Here is a 22,846-nt window from a genome sequence, read left to right on the forward strand (position 1 = left end):
CTGGCTGTGTGGTAATGAGCTCCTCTACCTAAGGGACTATGCTTCCTTGTCTGTGGAATAAGGACACTGAGACTGCCTACCTCACGGAACAATTATGAGAGTTATGTTAGATACCATAACTGAGAGCATTGCTTATAGTTTTGTAGCAATAAGGGATTCATTCAGTAAGTACCTTGCTTATATCTGAGTTATACTTATTTGGAAAGAGTAAAACTATACTAGAAAACAAATATCAGATCAGAAGACAAACAATTTGAGTAAGCCACAAAGAATTATTACATGAGCAAAGGAATACTGAAAATAATGACAAATAAGTAAATGAGTGGATAATGAAGTAAAATAACAATAAAATAAAAATAAAGACAGTTGTCCTGGAAAAATTAAAAACGGAAGGAGGCACATCTCAGGGGAGAGAAAATAATACAGAAGGATTTGGTTACATTACTGTTAAAAAATGATACAGCACCATGAAATAACAGTTTTAAGGGCAGTGCAAGCTCTTAGGTAAGGCTCTATACTCCATTCACCTGCTCTTGGTAACTCATCCACACAGATGCTTGGGAAGTATTTTTCAACATTTGGTACCTCCCTCTTTCACCAATACCCCTGAATGATCCTTACTAAAACTCAAATGATATAGTCTCAAATCTTGTAGCCATCTAGTCTCACATACTCTGAAGCTCTCTTTCTCTCCCATGCGTTTTTTTCAACTGTCTCCTATTACTGTTATAGTCTGTATGTCAATCTTCTTTGTTCACCAATACTTCTTCATAAGTATTCTGAAGTCAGAAACTGTCTAAATTCATCCTTTTACTCCCTTACTGTGTCTCCTGGGGTTTTCATAAATACCAGTTGTAAAGCTAATGAAACTCTGAAGGACAAAACATTATTATTCAAAATATGGAAAGACTATAAAATTATGTGCTTTGTTCTTATCTGAGAATCATCTATGGCAGTAAAACTCCTCATATTATTCTGAAGTAACCATTATTTCCCCTAGCAGACTTTTGCAAATACATCCTCAGAACTAAAAGAGAGATGACAAATATTAATATTTTCAGGAATAATTAAAGAACGCTTAAACTAGTGAAAGGCTAATTAAAAAATAATAGAAGCAATACACAAATACTAAATATACTCACATAATAGATGCTATATATGCCCACCCAGACCCTCTAGGTTCTAGGGATTTTGGTCTAAGACACCCCTTTGTTATATGAGGGTTAAGATGGTGTCAGATGGTGCCAGGGCCTAGAACACGGCAAACCCTCTGGTGCACTTCAAGTGTCAACTGCTTACAAAGCTTTGTAGATGAGGGCCCAGCATAAATTCTCATCTCTAATATAAAAATGTGGTTCACTGGACTTGGGAGACAAAAATGTAGAAAGTTCAGATTCTAGTCCATTTTAAGCCTTTATGTTACATTAAGGCATTCCAGAACAGTGATTTGTAACCTGTTCCCTTTTTCCAGACGCTGGTTCTTTCCGTGGAAGTAGGCTACAGTACGTCTGGTCCAGCCGCAGCTTCACATAGAGCAGGTGCCTGGAGCTGCCTTTCCCATGGCAGCCAGCATGCCTGGCTGTGCACAATGGTCAGATACAGTGCTTGCTCACTCACATACCCCTTGCTGCTCCGTGCCTGGCTTGTCCTTGGCACGCATGGGATCTAGGCTGGTAGCATGAGCCAAGTTCAGCCCAATAGGCCGAGTGGGCAGAGCAAGCCCAGTGGGCATGAACAAAACCCAAGCAGAGGCACCGCCAGCCACAGAGGTTTCTTTCTGGTAAAGCGACGCTCTAAGGATCTTGTAACATTACCTTCCCCTCCAAAAGTAAATGCATATGCATAAAATACTTTGCAAATCAAAATGAGTTTAAGTTGTCCAGAAACTAAGGTTCCTCCAGGCGTTAAAAATCATTTCGGAGTCCATAAGATAAATATCTACATACTTACTGCAGGAAGCATTAAACGCATACTTAGGTGAGTCTGTAATCTGAAAATCTTTAAACATTAAAACATTTAAAAGTAATGAAATGTTTGTTACCTTTGTGAAAAGAAAAATATTTCCATTTTTTATAATTTACATTGATTCAAAAGAAAAACTGTTCATTTCTTTCATGTTTCCCCTGAGTTACTGACAAATTCCTAAAGTCCCCTACTCATTAAAAGTTTCCTAAAGTCTACATTTGTGTTCTCCACTTTCTTACTTGCCACCAGTGTCTCTCAAACATCAACGAGATATTTGTCCCTATTATGTCTCTGAAAACCATCACCAACCTCCATGTGGACACATATTGTGGTTATTTTCCTCTCATTATTTCCTTGATCACTTTGCAAAATTCTCACACAACTGTTCACTCCTTTTTAAAACACTTCATCTTGGCTCTCTACTCATCTTATTTTCCTAATTTACTATTATTTCCTTTGCCGAACTCAAGTTCTGGGCCCACTTACTTCCTTAAAAAACTGCTTCCCATGTCTAGGAAGGTTCTTTACACAGCCTTGACTTAACTCTAGACCCCTATGTCCAACTGCTTATTTGATGCTTATATTTAGATTCCTAATATCACATGCTGAATCAAATTAAAATGAATAATTCAATGCACTTGTCTCTCCATATTTTCAACCTCTTCCTTCTTCAATATTCCTCAAGGTCATAAATCACTACCATCTACCCAATTGTTCAAACCAAAACATCTCAGAGTCACCCGCGATTCATTCCTATTCTTTCATATCAGCAAGCGCTAACAATTCTATCTTGTAAAAGCAACAATCCTTTCACTTCTCCCCAACTCTCTAACTAACCCTCAAGCCCAAATTTCTTAGATTACTGCAAAAGTTCAATGGGTATCTATGGATCTATTATCACACCTATCTAACGCACTCCGCACTTAGCACAGAGTAATGTCCTTAAACATCAGTCCATGTTCTTCACCAACTTCAACCTCATCACATGCACTGTCATGACTCACAAAGCCTACAGTGCCCTCTACCCACTTCCCATCGCACTGTATACACTACAGTCACATTGGCCTGCTGTTTTATTCCGGTATCATGCCAGGTGTGTTCTCATCTTGAACATTCGTATTATCTGTTTCTTGTTTCTGGCGTATTTTATCCACAGATCTTTGTACAGCTCCTTCACATTATGTAAAAGTCTCAGTTCAAGTATTTTCTTCTAAGACAAACATTTCTTGACCAATCAACCTACAGCACCTATCCTGCTCCTATTTGCCCCAACTATCACACTGCTTTTTAAATTTTTTTATAGCACTTATGACATCCTTTTTATCGATTTGTTTACTGAAGACCATTATCTCAGTGAGGACCCAAAAAAGGCTGTATCTGCAACACACACACACACACACACACACACACACACACACACACACAAACACAAATCCACTACTTGTAAGCCAGTTTAGAAGTTTGAGGTATCACTACTATTATTTTAAAAAGAAAGAAGTACAGTACTAATGTAAACCCCTAAAAGGCTATGAATCTGATGGTATTTGTTTATTAATAAAAAGCAATCTGATACCAGTAGTAAAGAATCAGCATGTTTACTCTTTCCACACATATCACAGTAAATAAATCTGATATTAAAATCAATAATTTAATCAATAATCACAATTTTATTTATTAAATTATAACTTGATTTAATAAATAAAATTGTGTCATTAAAATCCAATTTTAAACATTACCTCAGGAACCACTTCTTCTGAGGCAGAAAAGAAGTACGTATATACAATCAATTCTGAAGCAGCATCTATGTATTTCTCCTGTGAAGATAAAAACAGAAAAAAGGTCATTAAAAAATATTAATTAAAGGTCAAAATTAATTCCTCATTAAACAGTGAGAGTTACCTTATGCAGTAAGTATCATCACCATAATTTGCTACCTTACATCCTTTTAGGTGAAAAGAAAAAATATAAGCAAATAAAATTGTTTCCAGGCAAAAGGCAAATGTAATTAAGAGCTTTTATCTTTCTTCAAATCAAGTCCATTAAATATAACACAAGTTCACTTCATATGTATTCAGGTAATTATAAATTAGACAAACAAAATAATGATGATTATAGGAAAATATGAGTATATGCACACATACAAAGTCTGCAGTCTCAAAGACTCAGAATTTGAAAAAGCAACACAAGATTTAAATAACCAAGTTAATAATAGAAAAAAATATTAAGGCAGGCAACATCTACTCACTTTTTATACACTTGTTTCATATAGGCAAACATGACAGAGGATATACAAGGAAGGGTTTCTATTATAAGAAATACTTATACTCAAAAAGAAAATATTTCCAGTAAGAGCAGTATAAGTTCTGAGTTTCTAGTGAAATCTTGATTATACAGCAAATTAAATTACAATACATCTGTTTTTGTGGATTAAAAAAATAATGTCTTACTTTCAAAGGTGATTCTCCTCCTATATAAACAAAAAATACACGATGCCTCTTCTGCATATGCTCAAACATTTGCTGACTTGGAAGTGGCCGAATTAGAGCCCTGTTGCACAACAAAACAAAAAGCAAACTTGAATTATAAACTAAAGTACATAATTTATTCTCATTTATACTATAGCTAACCACGTCTCAAGTTTCGACTTTTTTTTTTTTTTCAGACGGAGTTTTGCTCTTGTTGCTCATGCTGGCATACAACGGTGCGACCTTGGCTCACTGCGACCTCTGTCTCCTGGGTTCAAGCAATTCTCCTGCCTCAGCCTACCAAGTAGTTGGGATTACGGTCATGGGCCACCACAACTGGCTAATTTTTGTATTTTTAGTAGAAATGGGGTTTCTACATGTTATACAGGCTGGTCTCGAACGCCCTACTTCAAGTGATCTGCCCGCCTTGGCCTCCCAAAGTGCTGGGTTTACCGTTGTGAGCCACCGCGTCCAGCCAAGTTATTAAGTTTTAATATTATATCAACTGCATTTTAAGTATATCTCAAAATCCACAAAAATCTAATAAAACTGTGGTTCATGACTACAACTGTACATACATATAAAAGATTAATATAGTACCCACAATTTATCAGTTTCAAAGTAAGTGTCAAAACATTCCTTTGCAGAGTACCATGCCAGTATTTTGATGGACAAAAAGAGAACTACTGTCCAATTATAATCTTTAGTTTAAAAAAAATATCAATTCCCATGAGAATTATTTTTTTCTACCTTTCAAATGGTCATTTACAAAAACACTGTGAAACACTATCCAAGGAATATATAGTACTTCATTAAGAATATTTATATCTTACTCTGCCAATTTAAATGCTATATGCTTTTAAAGTACCCTATGGACGTTACAATCCAAAAAAATATAAAAAGCATATCATTAATCATTTTCAGAAAAAATAAAATGGAAAATGACAGTCATAACACTACATAAGAACCTCATGAAGAGAAAACAAAACATTTTATCATACAAGCATTTTTCGAAGCAAATACTTTGAGAAATGAATGACATCACAAGTTATTATGAAGCACATCAATTGTAAAATATCATTAAAAAACTAAGAAGAAGTTAGTTTTATATAGTATACACATCATCTTTTACTTATGGTGTGTAGATTATATAATTTTCACTCCACCACATTTGTAAAAAGAATAGAACATAGCTAGAAAGGCGAATATATTTTCAAAATTCACCACATACTTGGAAAGGCAAATATATTTTCAAAATTCTTATGATGCATTGCATCATCACTCTACCCTAGCCTCTATTTTAATACTTAGTAATTAACTTGTAAGTGATGCAACTCCAGAACTCACTGCTAAAATATCTTCTGCAATAGAGTTATCTCCAATTACATTAGGAGAATCCCTTCTTAAGCCTAAACCAAAACTCACTAAAAATTTCCAAATATAATGACTAATATAAATCCTGGGAGGATACGGTACCTCCCACTTGTACTCCCCTCATACAACATAAAGTTATTTCAAAATGCATATAATTACAAAGGAAATAAAATGAAACAGTCAATGTGAAAATTACATTAGTAAGCACTACAAACTTCAATAAATAAAGATCATTCCTAATGCTGTGAATTTTTTCAGATAATTTGAGACAGTATTGTGCCACTAAAAAATCCATTCCATTTTAATTTATCTTAAAGCTATTTAAAGCTATCAGTACAATATACCTGTTAAACTCATAGGTTTCTATACTTTGAGGCCAATAGAGATTAACACAGCTTGATGAACATTCTCCTTAAGAAATTTTACATAATCATATTAAAGAATTATAAGCACTGACTTTCTTTATACCCCATCAAAATGCAGTAGTGGCCAAGATGGTGAAACCCCGTCTCCATTAAAAGTACAAAAATTAGCCGGGTGCGGTATCGGGCACCCATAATCCCAGTTACTTGGGAGGCTGAGGCAGGAGAGTTGCTTGAACCCAGAAGTCAGAGGTCGCAATGATCTGGGATTGTGCCACTGCACTCTAGCCTGGGTGACAGAGAAAGAGCAAGACTCCATCTCAAAACAAACAAACAAACAAACAAACAAACAAAAATTCAAACCCACAAGAAATGCTTATAGAGGAATTTGCTTCCTTATCAGTAAAACCTTAGAGGATCAGTAACTTAAATAGATCTTTGGGTTTTAACTATGTCACATTCCAAGTATAAAATGCACGAATACCTCACAGCTGGCAGAAAGCAGCATGTGATAAATAAGGAAAAATATTTTAGCTCTATCCAAAATACATTTTCCAGTATCAAAGACCATGGATGAAAGCCCGAGTCTGTTCAGAACAATAATATCCCAAAGCTTTGTTGAAAACTCTGAATCAGGCAGTCCAAAAGCAAAATTATCATAAAATAAATGTTAAGATTCACAGAGTTGCTACACATAATCAAAATTTCAAAAATGTGTTAAAAAAATCACTGGGGAAAATTCTTATATAGACAAAATAAATTTAAATGTGAGGTTAACAAGTATATAATACAAACCATGGTCTCTGTTTCTTTAAAGCATTTCTTTGGATATGCTATTTAATCCTATCTTTTCTTATAAGTAAATAATCAATTTTACTCAGGTACGTCCTTAAAATATGTGTGTTCAATACAGTCTATTAAAATATATTTAATTTTCAAATATTAATAACATATAGTAAAGGCCTTTTCTAATAACTTACCCAGATACCCTGTGAGCAAACTCAATAATATCATCTTTTGTTCGTGGTCCTCTGTAATTATATGCCAAGTCCCCTTTTAATCTTAAAAAGGAAAAACAAAATCAAATTACTCTTGGATTGTTTTAACTGTTTTAATATTTAATGTTAATCATCATCTATTGTTTCATAAAATAATAGTACATAAAATAGTAAATGCAATGAAGTTTCAGAAGTAGCTCTCATGTAAAATACGACAGGCATTAGGCTGGTCAGAGGATCAGTAACACAAAATTTAAAAAAAGGCTGTATTCTATTAAAATTACATGAATATATTTTACTCTGTATTTGATAACTGCATTGTATCTATGCTTCTGAAAAGTAATCTACACACTCATGGTCAACAGCTTAGAAAATTGAAGCACTATAATTTTCGCCATCTTCCCTGTCAAAAGGTGAATGAAAGGACAGGGAAATAAGAGTATTTTGGTAGAGGCAAAATAAATGTTAAGCAATACATCACAGTTACTTGATCCACCAACATTAAAGAGTAAAACAATCCATAAAAACAGCTCTTCTAGAAAATTACATAATTTTTCAAAAGCAACCAAAGAATTAATCTGTGTGCTTAATTAATTGAAATTTTAAAAAGGACAAATTGGGAAGTACAACAGAATACCTACAATCAAACAGAAGGAAAATAAAGGATGATTTGCTTAACAGAAAAAGTAAAAGAGGCTAGGCAAACACTTTTACAAAGTGGGGGAAGGAGAAAGGTCAACACAAAACCCAAGATATAAACTGAAATTACTCAAATTCAAAAAGTTGAGATGTGAAAATATTTTTTTAAAACTTACTTTATTATAAAAATAACTTTCAAAACAATTCCACAGCTCCCCACATTACCGAAATAAGATTAATAAAAATCATGAGAAAATTCAATTAAGTTATAATTATAAAACAAGTCCTTTAGAATTATCATGTCATTTCTTTCGACTTGTACACTTTATTAGACTTGATCAACATCTACAGATTAGAATTAATATCCATCAACTTTGATTTTCTATATTTCTTTTATCTCACAATCCACACTTAAACTCCTCAAGGGTAAAATACTTCATAATTTATGACTGTATACCTTGTCCTGCACAGTGCGTGTCACACAGCAGGCAAAACACGTGAATTAGCTGTAAACAACATGATTATTTAATATGAAGAAAAGCATAAAGATGCAGTCCCTCTCCTTTAATTACATACTTCACCTATAGAGAATGGTCAAACCCAAATCTTCAGTCCTCCAAGGAATCTACTAGATATTAATAGTAGATTAAATCTACTACATATTAATAGTAGATTAATGTAATAAAATGTAAGTAGAGTGAACTAATAAAAATACACATATAAACATACAACACTCAACTTACAGCTTAATTGTTGGATAACCTCGAACTCCAAACTCTGAAGCAATGCCTTGATAAGAAAAAGAATAAAGCATTCTAAATTTTTTTTTAAATATGAGAAACTAGGTAACAAATGAGCCTTTTACTTTAAAATATAAAGATATTTATACAACCCATATAGATTTGTTTTTAAGTCTTAAGAATATACACTTACACAAAAGAAAAAAAAAACATGACATTCTTGTTCAAAATAATTACTTAATAATCCAATCTGTGACCTGCATAAAATACTATGACAAAATAAGAAATGTATGTCAAAAGAATAGTTAAAAATTTGTAAAGTGCTTATTTAAAAAGATATTCTGGTAAAAAAAAAAATAAGCAAGTACTTTTCATTTGACTTCATGTCTAAGACAAATATTTCTTCTAGGTCTCATTTACTCCTCTCTCAAAAGAAAAAAAAAAAAAAGGCCCCTCTTTCTTTTTTTTTTTTTTTTTAATTTAATTTTTTTTACGGGGGCCCGTAAGGCCAGTGGACCCTGCCCCGCCCCCTCAAGGTGATTGGGTGGGCGGGGGGGGGGCCTTCAGTGTTTTTTGAGTCTTCAAAGAACTGCAGTGTATTCTAATCTAAAAAAAAATCCAAAAAACTTGTATTTACAAAATTAATTAGTATGGTCAATATATGATTGAAAAGCAACTTTAATTCTTTCAGGAGTTTCTGCTTTTATGATAACCTAATTTTAATCATCTCAAAGATTATTCTGAAATCCTCAAGTTAATTAAAATGAGAATGGTTGCTATAATAGCATCTTTTGAGGGAAAAGAATACTAACAAAACAAGCAAATATCAGAAGGGAAATAAGACTTTAAAAAGTAGAGAAATCATATATCAAATTAATACAACACAATTTTACAGACAAATGGCCACTAGGACAGGAAAGAAGAAATAAAATATTCTCAGCTAACACACATTATAGCATAAAAGATATTTACAAAACCATATGCTAGTAAATGAAAAGTACACCGTATTATTCACATGATCCTTCCCTTTGTAATTTTCCTTGTTTCCAGGATATTTTGTTATCACAGTTGGGTAAGGAAACCTTACATCTGGATTCCAGTTTAACAATCACTTTAGTAATCTTCACTGATCTTTGGTTTCTCATCAACTCACCAATTCAGTTCACAAGAATAAGGGTGGTCGATCTGTGACAAAATAATATCCAAAATTTTATCTTCCTTTGTCAAGTCTAGTTTCTCCCTTAAACATATGGAGATAGGCAGATAGAGGGACCTGGACAGTGGCCCACATGTATTTTCCTTAAGAGGTAGCATAAAAGCAGAAGTAATAATTAAGAACTCAAGTTCTGAAGATCAGGTCCTGCTTCTCAACAGACACTCGAACTCAGAGCAAGCACATAATTTATTTGTGCCCATCTGTAATGTAGGACTTAGTTCTGTTAAGTATGTTCTAATTGAAGACTGTGGGAATGGAGATTGCCTTCTTTCCAGCAAAAACACAGAAACGACTTTGGTGAGATTATGTGAATAATGCATATTTTTAATGCTCCCTTTTCATATTAAGAAGACAGGGAAATACTCTCCCAAATTAAGAAGACAGGGAAATAAAATCCCTTCAACTAAAATTTATTTTAAAAACTGCTAAAACATAAATTCTAATATAATTGATTGGGGGACAAAGTTATATTCTACTAGTAATCCCTTTATATAACTTAAATTATCTCAAAATTTATTTATATACAGATCAAATAAAGAAAATGAAGTATGCAATTAATGAGAAAACACACTGTGGCGCTTCATAGCCTGATACTGTAGATCTCATAGTAAGTCCCAGAGAGAAAAATCCCAGCTCCACACTTAACCCTATCACATCATTTCCTTGACCTGGGTATTTACATCCAGACAATGTGATATGTCACCCAACCCACAGGCCTTGGTTTCTTGATCATTAACATTAACCTTCACTTCTGACATAATTTTAATTGATAGTAACTTCCATAAAACTCCATCCTTATTTCCTTAAAGGGGAATGGTAGTACAGCATTTTTTAAAAAAAGCAAACAAAGCAGGGGTTATAAACACATAATGACCCCATTATGTGGGGTCATTATAAAGTTGGTTAGGATTCTAACTTCATTTATCGTCTAATCTGGATTTTCTTTTCTAACTTCTCTGATTACCCTTCAGAGACTACTACTCATCTCGCAGGGCTACAGATTGGGATTTTAAAATGAGAAAAAAGAAGGAATAGAATCTGCACATAGAAGATTCTTAAATGCTAGATCCTTTTCCTTCCTATTCTTGATCCTGATTTCATTAATTATCTGCTGACACCTCAATGCACACACAGTATTAATAAAATTGATATAAATATTTTATAACTGGCCTTATATTTCTAAATTGCACCTCAACACAATTTTATGAGGATGAAAAAATCGTGCCAATTCAGATTAAGAAACTAGTGGTGGCTCACGCCTGTAATCTCAGCATTTTGGGAGGCCAAGGTGGGCGGATTACCTGAAGTCAGGAGTTTGAGACCAGCCTGATCAACATGGAGAAACTCCATCTCTACTAAAAACACAAAAATTAACCAGGCATGGTGGTGCATGCCTGTAATCCCAGCTACTCGAAAGGCTGAGGCAAGAGAATCACTTAAACCCAGGAGGCAGAGGTTGTGGTAAGCCAAGATCACGCCATTGCACTCCTGCCTAGGAAACAACAGCGAAACTCCGTTAAAAAAATAAAAAGAAACTAAAATAGATTCCAGTAACTTGTTTGAGAGCAAACAATTCTGTGAGGAAGAAAAAATAGAGCTAATTCAGATTAAGAAACTAAAACAAAGATTTGGTAACTTGTTTGAGAGCAACCACTGATTAGGTAGCAGGGCTGAGACTGAAACTTGGTCTAATTGACTTTAAGTTTTTTATTCTTTTTCATATTAGAGAATAATAGTTTATATATTTTCAAGTCATCTGCCATTGTTATTCTAGGTCTACCTATAGAACACTAAAGGATTGGCTATTACATAGATAACTTTTCCATCCCAATAGGTTATTTTTCAGACAGTCATGATATCAGTGTTCCTTAGCATGTAATCTGTAGACTATCTGCAATAGAATTACCTGGGTACTCAGTCAGTTCGGATTTCAAAGGCCCACACCAGTCCTACCAAGTGAAAACCTTTGCAATCAGATCTTGAGAGTATGTATGTATGTATTGAGGCTGAGTTTCACTTCTAGTTACCTTCTGTTACTTGATCTATAAAATGGGAAAGGGTGAAAGGAGTGAGGAGTTACTCAACTTCAAAAGTCCTTTTCAGCTCAAAGATACTACCTGTTTTACATTTACTGAATGTCACTGTGTATCTAACATGAAAAGGATATAAAATATGGTGGTGGCTTACTATGAACTGAAGATATTTTGTTTGACAAAAACAGTGAGTAAGCAGGTAGGAATGGGTTGGGAAAGAACACAACTAATATCTAGTAGGTAGAGGTCAGGGATGCTCCCAAACATCCTGCAATTCACAGGATTCCTCCTCCTATCCAATCCCCAACAAAAACCCCACAGAATTATCTGGTCCAAAATGTCAATTGTGCAAGGCTGATAAACCTTGAAACATAGTCATTGATTTCCCCTGCACCAAAAACAAACAAACAGAAAACCCCAGAGAACTATCCAGCTCAAAAATGTCAATATTGCAAGGTTGAGAAGCTCTGAAACAGTCATTGACCAAAAAGAGTTTATAATCTAGAAAGGTAAAATTAATTAGTAACTACAATCTATGAACAAGATGTCAGAATGTTATTGGCCAAATGCCATTCCAAGTTTACACATTAAAGAGAGCTAAAATGTGATCTTTATCATAAAATGATGTCACACTTAGGTTGGAGAGTAACAGAATTTCAGTGGTTCCATAATAAAGATCAGCATGTCACTAAAGGTGATATTATGTCATATTTTAACTTCCAGATGAGAAACATTTTTAGTACTCATTTTGAAGAGGTATGTACAAAGAGAGGAGCTAAAACACCTATGGATTTACACTGGACATAACATTTTTATATTATTTGGTTATGGTATTATTAGTAAAAACTATGCATTAAGACATTTCTGGTAGAATTCCAAACACAGAGCAGACCAAGTCGTAATACTCAAATTTCTCTAGTGCAAACATTCTGTATACAGATATTTGCTGGACTGAGTCGGATGGTATTTGCTTCCAATCACTGCAATGATTTAATACATCATTGAGAAATAAGTTACTATCAAAGACTCTTAGAGATTTTATAAACTTGATCACTTGGAATAATCTTATCCCACCTCAACCAAAATCCTGTAACTATCTACCAAAATAACATTCTACACTTTGTTGTTCTCCAACCTCAGGGTGCAGTAGAATCATCTAAAGTGCAGTTAAAAATACGGACTTTCGGCTAGGCACAGTGGCTCATGGTAATCCCAGCACTCTGGGAGGCTGAGGTGAGTGGATCACCTGAGGTTAGGAGTTTGAGACCAGCCTGGCTAACATGGTGAAACCCCGTTCCTACTAAAAATACAAAAAATTAGTTGAGCGTGGTGGTGCGTGCCTGTAAACCCAGCTACTAGGGAGGCTGAGGCAGGGGAATCACTTGAACCTGGGAGGCAGATATTGCAGTGAGCTGAGACCATACTGCCATTGTACTGCAGCCTGGACAACAAGAGCGAAACTCAGCCTCAATACATACATACATACTCTCAAGATCTGATTGCAAAGATTTTCACTTGGTAGGACTGGTGTGGGCCTTTGAAATCTGAACTGACAGTGAGTACCCAGGTAATTCTATTGCAGATAGTCTACAGATTGCATGCTAAGGATCACTGATATCACGACTGTCTGAAAAATAACCTATTGGGATGGAAAAGTTATCTATGTAATAGCCAATCTACCTTTAGTGTTCTATAGGTAGACCTAGAGTAACAATGGCAGATGACTTGAAAAAAGTTCCATTTCTTTACCTGTTTGATTCCAAGCTCTACTAAAATTCCTGTAGTTGAGCTGTCTTGAAAAATTTAAGAAAACTTTGAGATTCACAAGGCAAAAATTTGTTTGTAATAGATGAACAGTGATTTCTGAATACATAGCTTCCTTTTTTAATACCAGGAAGGTACTATATTTCTCCACTGCATATAAAACATTCCCTTGGTGCTAATATTTAAGTGAAAAATGTATCAAACACTGAGATTTAACTCTAATAATGGTCTAAAAATAACATTAGACAATTGACTTATGTTTATAGGTCACTGCTTGTCTCTTCCTACAAAAATGTAAGTTCCGTAACACCAGAAACTTTTGTTTTGTTCAATGATGTATCACCAATATCTAGTATGTGCCAGGAATATCCTAACATGGTAAGCACATTCTGCTAAATCAATGAATGCTAACTCTACAACTTTTCTACAAAGGACTTATTTTTTTCAATAAACTATGTTAGGATAATTCAAATAGCATTTACAAGCAAGCCCCACCATGCAGGATGGGGTGCAAGTAGTTTTGAGAGGAGGTTGGAAGAGATTTAGTACTCCATATCCAATGAGTAAAATGTTGCAACCTGTATATGAAGTCTTACTACTGCTTTTTAAAAACAGCATTTAAAACACTTTCTAAGTAACTCAGGAAAAGTATCTTCGCTTTGTTTCCCCTAATCATAGTGCCAATTAATAAATAGTAGCACAAAGGGGCACTTAATACTGAATAAACTAAAGAAATAGATGTAATGTGGAATTTGAGAATGTAAATTGTTAATTATCACTGAAGTATTACATGAACAGTTTACCACAAAGACTTTTACTGGTTTGTATGCACTGTTTTTGTCATTGACTATTTTTCTTCATATTCCCACATTCCTTTATACATAAGTCTATGACTCCACTGACCTATTCAAGCGATCACATAATTTGCCATTTTTAAGACTTTACTGCTCTTTTTGGTGTATTCATCTTTCTCCCTCTATTAGGTTGTAAGCATTTCCAGGACAAGCAGGATTTGTCTGGGTCTTTCTTTAATCTCTAGAGATTAGCACAGGTTGACAAATAGTATTAGTAAATGTTGACTGATTGAATAAATGAATAAATGCATCTGTGAATAAACATGTGTATGCATGTCTAATCAAAATATATATCAGGAAATAAATTACTTTCATGAGCAACAGTGGAAAACGGTAACTTCTTAGACATTGTTAAAAGCTTATTTCAAAGAAATATCAAATCGAACATGGTAATTCTCCCTCTCTCTATAACAATTTCTGCCATTTATCTCGTCTTCTCAAAATTTCAACGTTTAACTTGTGTGACTCAATAATTCCAACATTAACATCTCACCTACCCTGTAGGTCCCTATTCACAAACATCAGTTAAAAGACCACAAATTCAAAATCATTGGTAACTTAGAAATGCACACAAAATTAAAACGATTATTTTCCACATAACCAGTAGTAGCATAGCTCAGCAACTAGACTAAGAATCTCACACTATTCATTTTGTTTTCTTTACAGTACAAAGCCAATCTATTATTTCTGCGATTTTAGCATGACCATGTCTACAAAATTACTGTTTCCACTGTATGCTACTGTCACCACTCACAACACCAGGCTCCTAGCATCCAACACCTGGATATATACACAAAGCTGACTTAGATGATCTCCTGTTTCTATGTACTCTTTAGTTTCCATCTTATAAGTTGCTGCCAAAAATATTTTTATCAAGTCATTGCCTTCACAAAAATGTGTATTACCTCCTACTGACAAGTGATAAAATCCAAAACACTGCCTGACCTGGGAAGCTCTTAAAATCTGGCATCATCCTTTAGTGTCATATATGTGCAGCCATTGTGCTAGGGAGTTCTAAATACATGATACTAATATGATTTCCATAACCTTGAGGATTATCACTCTCCTTTGTTGATACAGAAACTAAAATTAAGAGCGGTTAAGTGCTTCCCAAAGGTACAAAAGAAGGACATGGCAAAGTTGAGATTAAAACATAGGTCTTGCTCCAAAGTATAACGCTGACTTCCTAAAAAGAAATATACATTACATACTTCCACTTTCTTCACTAATGAAAGAGAAACTATATGTATTTAATACAAAAGATTTTATATGTGCTTTATCATTCAAACCTCAAAACCACCAATAAAAGAAGCATTAGAATTAAAAATGTATCAACATGGAAGCCAAAGCTTAGGCTTGTTCAGAAACTTTCTCAGTGTTACACAACAAAAGCAGCAGGCAGAGCCAGGATTTGAATCCAAGTCTGCTTTCTGAAAGCCACATTCTTTTCCAAATTCTACAATACCTTATACTTCTCTAAATTTCACTTCTTTTCTCCAACCCTTTAAGACAGGTGTTGGTGTAAAAGGTCAGATAAATATTTTAGGCTCTCTGGGGCATATGGCTTCAGGTCACAGGTACTGAATTCTGCCATGGGGTCATGAAAACAGCCATGAACACAGATAACAAATGAGTGTGGCTATGTTCCAATATAACTCTATTTACAAAAATGGGTAGTAGGAGAAATTCGGCCTACAGACCAAGGTTTGCTCACCTCCACTTCATTCTATTCTCTAGTACACACTCATTAACCTCTTTTACACTCTATTATTATTTTGCTCTAGTATTCTTTCTAATGTGAAAACCTTCCTGATCCTCACTTGTATTTATCCTAACTCAATTCATCCTTCAAGTTCCCATTTTTTCTCTGCCATAGCACATCTCAGGATACTCGGAAAACAAACTCTCGTTCTGAACTCAAGTAGCAATATCAATAGTTTGACACTTGATTTCTATAGCTGCCTCATATAAGTAGATTATTTAAAGTAAGCTCAAAGGAGAAAAGATGGCTTAAACATCTGTTAAGCATAAGATTAACATATACTACATACTACATGTTCAATGGCTAATTCATTTAACTCATAAAGTATACAGTCTTAAATTATTAAGATAACTGAATTTTATATGATCAGAAAAGTCTTCCTCCCATCCTGAAAACTGCTACATATAATTATTTTTGCTATGAGAACAGTAAAATAATATATTAAGTGAAGGCTTACTAGAATAGGAAGTAGCATCCATCTTTCCAACCTTAACTGGAGAACCAATGCTTTTCATCTCAAGACCAACTTCATTCCAAATTGGTTCCAGCTTTTTACAATGGCCACACCATGGTGCATAAAACTTGTTTTAAAAAACAAAAAACAAACAAAAAAGATAACCATTAAAATGTTGTGCTACAGTGAGAATTGAAGAATGTCTTTGACTAAATGATCTAATAATGTTTTAGACAAGAAGTTTAAATATAATTTTTAAAGTAAATACATAATGAAAGATCAAAACATACAAACATAAACCTAGATACCTCAAAACTGATACTATCTTAAGTTCATTTTAATTGACTACTGGTACTTATTTAAAACAGATACACAATTTACAATAAAAATGTCCTTGCTTCCAAGTAAATGTTCTGTATAAAATGTTTTATGTAAAATGAATCCCCAAAATAAACATATACATACCACATCACATACACACCTAATTTTTAATGATAAATATCAATCTACTTATATTATAAAAATTCCAGCATAGTAGGTGGCTTTGCTGACTTCTATAGTAACCACTGGCAAAACTGGGGAGGTCGTTAAGATGACTGGTTTGGCACAGGAGCAAGTCAGGTTGATTAAACTAAAGTCACAGTCTTTTACCCTTTAGAATTACCAGATGGTGGGGCTGATACTCAGGTTTCCCTAGTTAAGTGGTGTTACAAACTGCTTATCTTCCCATGAAACAAGATTTTTTAACTTTAAACTATGAAAATGTTCAAACATACACAAAAGGAGAAAGAATTAAATACTGTAGTGGATCCTCATGATCTGTCATCTAGCTTCAGTAACTGTCAACTCTGCCATTCTTTTTCTTTCTCTTTTGCTGCTATTCTACTTTTTGTTGAGGCATGTTAAAACAGCAACTATCATAAGGTTTAAATATATTCCAAACTTGAAAGAAAGGAAGATGAAAATTTAATTTTGTCCACTGTTAAGATAAAAATATGATTCTAAATGATATTAATATATTCTAGCTCTTGGAGACTATTAAGAAAACAAGAGTGAATTATGTAATAAAATCATATCCTTTATCACTAAGGTACAATCTAAAAGTTGACCTCATTATAATATAGGGTTCCAGCTTGTCCTCACCCCCGAATTTCATCAAAAATAGGTTCCCTTCAGAGGAACCTTAAAACTCTGAGATTCTTTTTAATGTAAAATCCCAAATATAATAATACTTAAAAAAACAAATTGAGTGTATGATAAGCACTAGCTGTATACTGATGTCTTTGGGTAGAGGAAAATAGAAAATAATACTTAAAATGGTAAGAGTGGGTAACTAGCATATAAAATTTATATACTTACATCTACAAGCCAAATGTCATCATTTCGATTTTCTTTAAACCTGAAAAACAAGAAAACAAATCTTTGATTGCATGTTTGTGTCCACTTTACAACTGTATAATATAGGCAGAGATAATACATTGATAAATACAAGGGCAAAAACCAAATTCCTTCAATAAATTTTTATATAAAATTTGTACTCAGTGACCTATCCATCAAACATCTCAAAAATAAAAGCAGAGAACTGATCAATAATAAAGTAATTACAAGGAAAGACTCCAACAAAAAGAATTAAAGCAGGACTTGGTAGTAACACAAATAGATGCCTTAAGCTCCTTGCCCTATTACAACATTTTACACTTGTGCAGAATAGGTACCGTAGGAAGCCTCAGGCTGCTATGCTTAGAAAGAACTGTTTGCAAGAATGGTCCCTGGCTGGCATCTGGGAACGTGGATTTCAGAAGTGTTCTCACCATTACCTGGTAATGATGCCTCAGTGTTCATAAAATGCTTATGAAAAATATTGAATTGAGGAATTCCTGTGCTGAGATCCCAGACCACTCCCCTGAGATGTGCAGTCTAGCCTGGGGTACTGTATCACACCATCAGCTAACTAGGTCCAACCTTTAACTGTCCCTTAAAATCCTCAACCACCCCTGTGGATTAGGATTGATTTAGCACATGAAGAGCCCATTGTATCACCCATAACTGGGCTCACTGATGTGTAGCTCAGGCCAATAATCCAGGGCCATTATCATATGCAGTGTTCTTAGGTTACGTGAACAGGAAACAAAGGTGTTCTTGCAGAGCCTAGACAGTGTGGCCCAAGTTACTGGAACACATGGGAATGACTAAGCCAAACCCAGAGAAACGTCAACTGCAGTCAGTAGCCACAGGAGCATTACAGACAGGAGAGGCCCACCATGTTCTATGTGCTGAGAATACCCTGGCCCATTGGCTTCATGAACCTGTCCCTGGACAGTGTTGTTAGCCTTGCCTGGGGTCTGACAAACAAGACAGCTTTTTCATGCTGTTATGGTGTCTTCTCACAACCATCACAGTCCATGCATCCTGTTCAATGTGATCCTGCCTGAATTTCCATGAGCCATCTCTTGGGGATCCAGGAGGCAACTGGTTGCACATCTGCTAGCTCTAGAGCGAGGAACAATTCAGTTTCCACATTTAGCTGACAAACATAAAAGTCTTGGTAAAAGTCCCCTTTTTCAGCACAGGGTTCTTTCTGGTGAGCATCCACATGGGTAACAAAATGGTTATTAGGTGTAGAACCCCTTCCTCCTCCTCAGGAAGAGTGCCCCCGTTAGGACACTCTGAAGGAGGAGGTCTGTACTGACACACCCCACAAGGCACTAAGTTTAATAAGACTATCTCCTTGTGAACAATGGTTCTTCTCAGAATCAAAAACTTTCTGTAAACAATCAGCTAGCACACCCCACAACCCAATAGTACGACCAGCGAAGTGCCCCTATGGGACTGTCAGGATTTTTGCTCTTACTGAACAGCACTGTATGATCACACTCCTACTGTACCCATTTGGTCATGCCATCAGGCGTCCAGGTGGTCAATCAGGACAATAAGCTAAACTGAAACAAACAATCAAGGCTTTATTCACTTACTGTGACAGTTCAAGCCAAGAGGTTAAAAAAAAAAAAAAAAAGAGGCATCAGCCCCTCAGTGTTCCATTTCTCCCCCATGAAACAGCACCAGGTGAGTCAGGTGGATACGACGCAGATGGGAGAATGCATCTCATTTTCTAGGAGCACTGAACAAAAGTCTTCTGTCTCTTTATGGGCAGAGGTGAGAGAGAAAAAGACTAGGGATAGAAAAGTGCCTCAGCAGAGGCTCTCAATAAAGATGTTTTAGCAGAGCTGCTTGGGAAATGCCTAAGGTGAGGTCCCAATAAGGAGGCCACCAAATAGAGACCACTGGGTTAAGGAGTGTAGACATGCAAATGAGCCTGGCTGGCCTGGGAGGCCGAATCCTTGACTACGACTTCCTCCAGAGACTGCAATGCATTGGTTATACACGAAGTTTGGTGTAGGGAGGGCACCTTCCCCCATGAGGCCTGCCAGAAAAAGCCTTGCAATTGTTTATCGTCAAGCCCGAGAGATCACACATGAGATTTTGGTCTGAAGTGCACCTACTCACTTATTATAAGCAAGGTGGATTAATGAATGCTGTGATACTATGAAGATAAACACAGTATAGTTACCAAACTCTAGTACCAATTCAATATAATTAAAGCAAAAATACATACAAATACAAGTAAAACATAACAAATACAAGTACAAAAGCAAAAAGACATAAAATACAAGGTATGATAATGGGGAAGAAAAGAATATGGAAAGGGTGCCACAGTTTTTTGATCTCATAACTATTAATAAAACTTTTGGGCATATCCTCATTTTGTATCTACATAGACCTTAAAACAAGCGAAAAAAAATTAATAATATATAAAAATTGGTTCTAATTTAAAATATCAGATTCACATGCAAATATTCAGATATCTGAGTTGGACAAAGTTAAAACAATATTTTAAGTACATATATGTATACTCACGATTCATCTAAATCTTCTACAACTCCTTTACAGACGACCATATTAAGAAAAACAACTGAAAAAAGAAAAAGACAAAATGTACACAATAAATGCTGATTATTTGGCTCATACTGCATAAGCTTAGTCATCTTTGAAGTGTTTTTGACCTTTTACAACCTACCAAAAAATTCATCACTGATGCATTCCAGGGTACAAGTGATGCAAAAGCAGTAGTAGTTCATCCATTTAATAAACATCTAGTCTGTATGCAACCATATCATGACCGGCCAGGTTCTAGTAACCCAATAAATCTAATAAACACAGAGTTCCATTTTCCTATATATTTTAACTCTCATCTTACTTTTCCTTTTTACCATCCTGTCTTTTTGGAATACAAGCAGACAGCATTCCTCTTATTTCTTTTGCTTTAGTAGCAATGATCTCTTCAGTAAAAACTACAAATGCCATTCAAAGTATTTCCCCTGAAATAGACGGCTAGAAAGAAACAAAGTCGAGCTGCAACTCTAATACTTACTACAGGGCATTGCCTGACATAGAATGGGCTCTAAAAGGCTGCTAAGTGAGCGGACCCCAGTGAGAACGAAGGCACCCAGGGCTGAAGAGAGGGAGCCGAGAACAGCGGACACACACTCGGTGTGTCCGCACACACTGAGTGTTTCACATCGCACAATCCCGGCGGCCTGACCCTGATCTGTCTGAGCCCTGTTGGTAAAAACCCTTAAACGTGACAAGACTCGGAACCTAAAGCCAAGGCAAGAGCTGGCGGTTAAGCTGGGAGGGCAGTATCCTTCTTGCCCATCAAAGGAGTGAGCTTTATTGAAACTTCCTGCCACAATGAAAAAAACACAAGGAAGCGCGCCCTTCCCGCGTCCAGCACTGGTCCCAACACAGGGGCAAGGGAAAGAACCCCAAGGTAACTGCTCCGTCAGGACCAGGCAGCGCAGCGTGGCGGGGCGGCAGGACTCTGCCGGGACCGGGCGGGCATCTCCGCGGACCCCACAGGCCTCGCCTCAGCCCCGGGCCCAATCCCGGCCCCACTGCGGGCCAGGTCCCAAGAGCCTGCCGGCGTCGCGACCTCTGCTAGCTCATTACCTGTGGCGCAGAGCCGCAGGGCGGCCCGACACCTCCAGGCTGCCATGCTAGCCTGGGAGAGCTGCAGAAGCTGACTCTGTGCAAGAGAGAGAAAAGACACCGGTGTCCGCTGCCTTCCCGCCAGGAAAGGGAAGCGGAGCAGACCCACAGCGGAAGAGAAGCTCCGCGCAGAATACGGGGGCGGGGCAGCCCGGCCTCCGTTACCCTCCCAGGACCCCGCCGGTCTCCGTCTCTGAGTATGCGCGGAGTACGGCGCATGCGCCGGGAGGGCAGCGCCTGCGCAGTCGTGTACTTCAGAATCCTTTGCGCCCTCGGCCTCTCCTGTGGAGCGTGGGAACCCAGAGTGCTGGCTTTATTGGGGAAAGCGGTGGTTGTTCACGCGGGCACGTTTCCGGGAAGGTGAACACTGGAGAAAGTTAGGTTGAAGGTGAGGCAGGCCCCGACGACGCACTTACAAGGGTTGAATATTGGCACATCATTTACTTGCTGCTCCCGTGCAGTGAGTGCACCTGTGCGTTTTAATGCTGGATCAAATTTGTGGAAAGAGGCGCGCCTTAAGACTGGATTGCTGAGCTGCGCGCCACTCTGTTTTCCCAAGCGTTTTTGAAATAGTCTTTCAACCTGTTTGCACAAAGGGACATCTCTTAAATGCAGCAAGTTTTAATGTACTTTTGCCAAAGTAAGGATTGCCTCTTTAAAAACTTTCTCTTGGAACTTGAGAACATAAATTTAAGCGTAGGATATTTTTTATGACTTTTTTCTGATTATTTTGGGATTAAATAAAATAGTACGAAATATTCATATTGCTACCTGTTTTTTCTTCTACAGGACAATGATTTGTAAAACCCATATTCTTTTATATGACGGTTACTGCCGCAGTCGCTACCTCTGAATTAGATGAAATTTTTATGGGACGTAAGGTGCCAGAGGATTTAGATCAAACCAAATTTTGAAAACCTATGAGAACAACAGAAAGGGTAAGTTATGATGTCAGCCGGTTCACCTTAGGTTCAAAATTCCAACAGGCAGAAATGTTCTAAAACATTGGTATTCCTAGTAACTAGAAGATTAAATTACACTCTAATTGAGAGCAAGCCTTAAATGTCACCCCTTTCGTGCATACAGCATGGTATCCAGTGCAAGCCCTCGGCAGATTCAATTTTTCTTTCTTTCTTTCTTTCTTTCTTTTTTTTTTTTTTTTTTTTTTTTTTTT

The 22,846-nt window shown here is 36.2% G+C and overlaps 2 protein-coding genes across 7 annotated transcripts in view; one reads left to right on the plus strand and one right to left on the minus strand.

The window, feature by feature from the left end:
• Positions 1 to 21,872, minus strand: part of TMX3 (thioredoxin related transmembrane protein 3) — a 39,720-nt gene extending 17,848 nt beyond the window's left edge. The window contains exons 1-9 of one of the 4 annotated variants that reach the window (XM_032293723.1): positions 20,702 to 20,814; positions 20,542 to 20,596; positions 19,599 to 19,765; positions 17,986 to 18,025; positions 16,630 to 16,753; positions 8,547 to 8,592; positions 7,147 to 7,227; positions 4,413 to 4,512; positions 3,702 to 3,779 (exon numbers count right to left, since the gene is read on the minus strand). In XM_032293723.1, the coding sequence (XP_032149614.1) occupies positions 3,702 to 3,779; positions 4,413 to 4,512; positions 7,147 to 7,227; positions 8,547 to 8,592; positions 16,630 to 16,687 (363 nt within the window). In that variant the 5' untranslated portion in view covers positions 16,688 to 16,753; positions 17,986 to 18,025; positions 19,599 to 19,765; positions 20,542 to 20,596; positions 20,702 to 20,814. Of the gene's footprint in view, positions 1 to 3,701; positions 3,780 to 4,412; positions 4,513 to 7,146; positions 7,228 to 8,546; positions 8,593 to 16,629; positions 16,754 to 17,985; positions 18,026 to 19,598; positions 19,766 to 20,541; positions 20,597 to 20,701; positions 20,815 to 21,633 lie in introns of those variants that run through there. The other 3 variants (XM_032293721.1, XM_032293722.1, XM_032293724.1) reach the window with 3 other exon arrangements.
• A 51-nt stretch (positions 21,873 to 21,923) lies between these two features.
• CCDC102B (coiled-coil domain containing 102B) overlaps positions 21,924 to 22,846 on the plus strand; it is a 391,327-nt gene continuing 390,404 nt past the window's right edge. Inside the window, exons 1-2 of one of the 3 annotated variants that reach the window (XM_032293715.1) lie at positions 21,924 to 22,060; positions 22,462 to 22,610. In XM_032293715.1, coding sequence (XP_032149606.1) covers positions 22,593 to 22,610 — 18 coding nt within the window. In that variant the 5' untranslated portion in view covers positions 21,924 to 22,060; positions 22,462 to 22,592. Of the gene's footprint in view, positions 22,313 to 22,461; positions 22,611 to 22,846 lie in introns of all 3 variants that reach the window. The other 2 variants (XM_032293716.1, XM_032293714.1) reach the window with 2 other exon arrangements.

Source organism: Sapajus apella, unplaced genomic scaffold (genome assembly GCF_009761245.1).
Source record: "Sapajus apella isolate SASKATOON/1434 unplaced genomic scaffold, GSC_monkey_1.0 scaffold30, whole genome shotgun sequence".
NCBI lineage: Eukaryota > Metazoa > Chordata > Mammalia > Primates > Cebidae > Sapajus > Sapajus apella.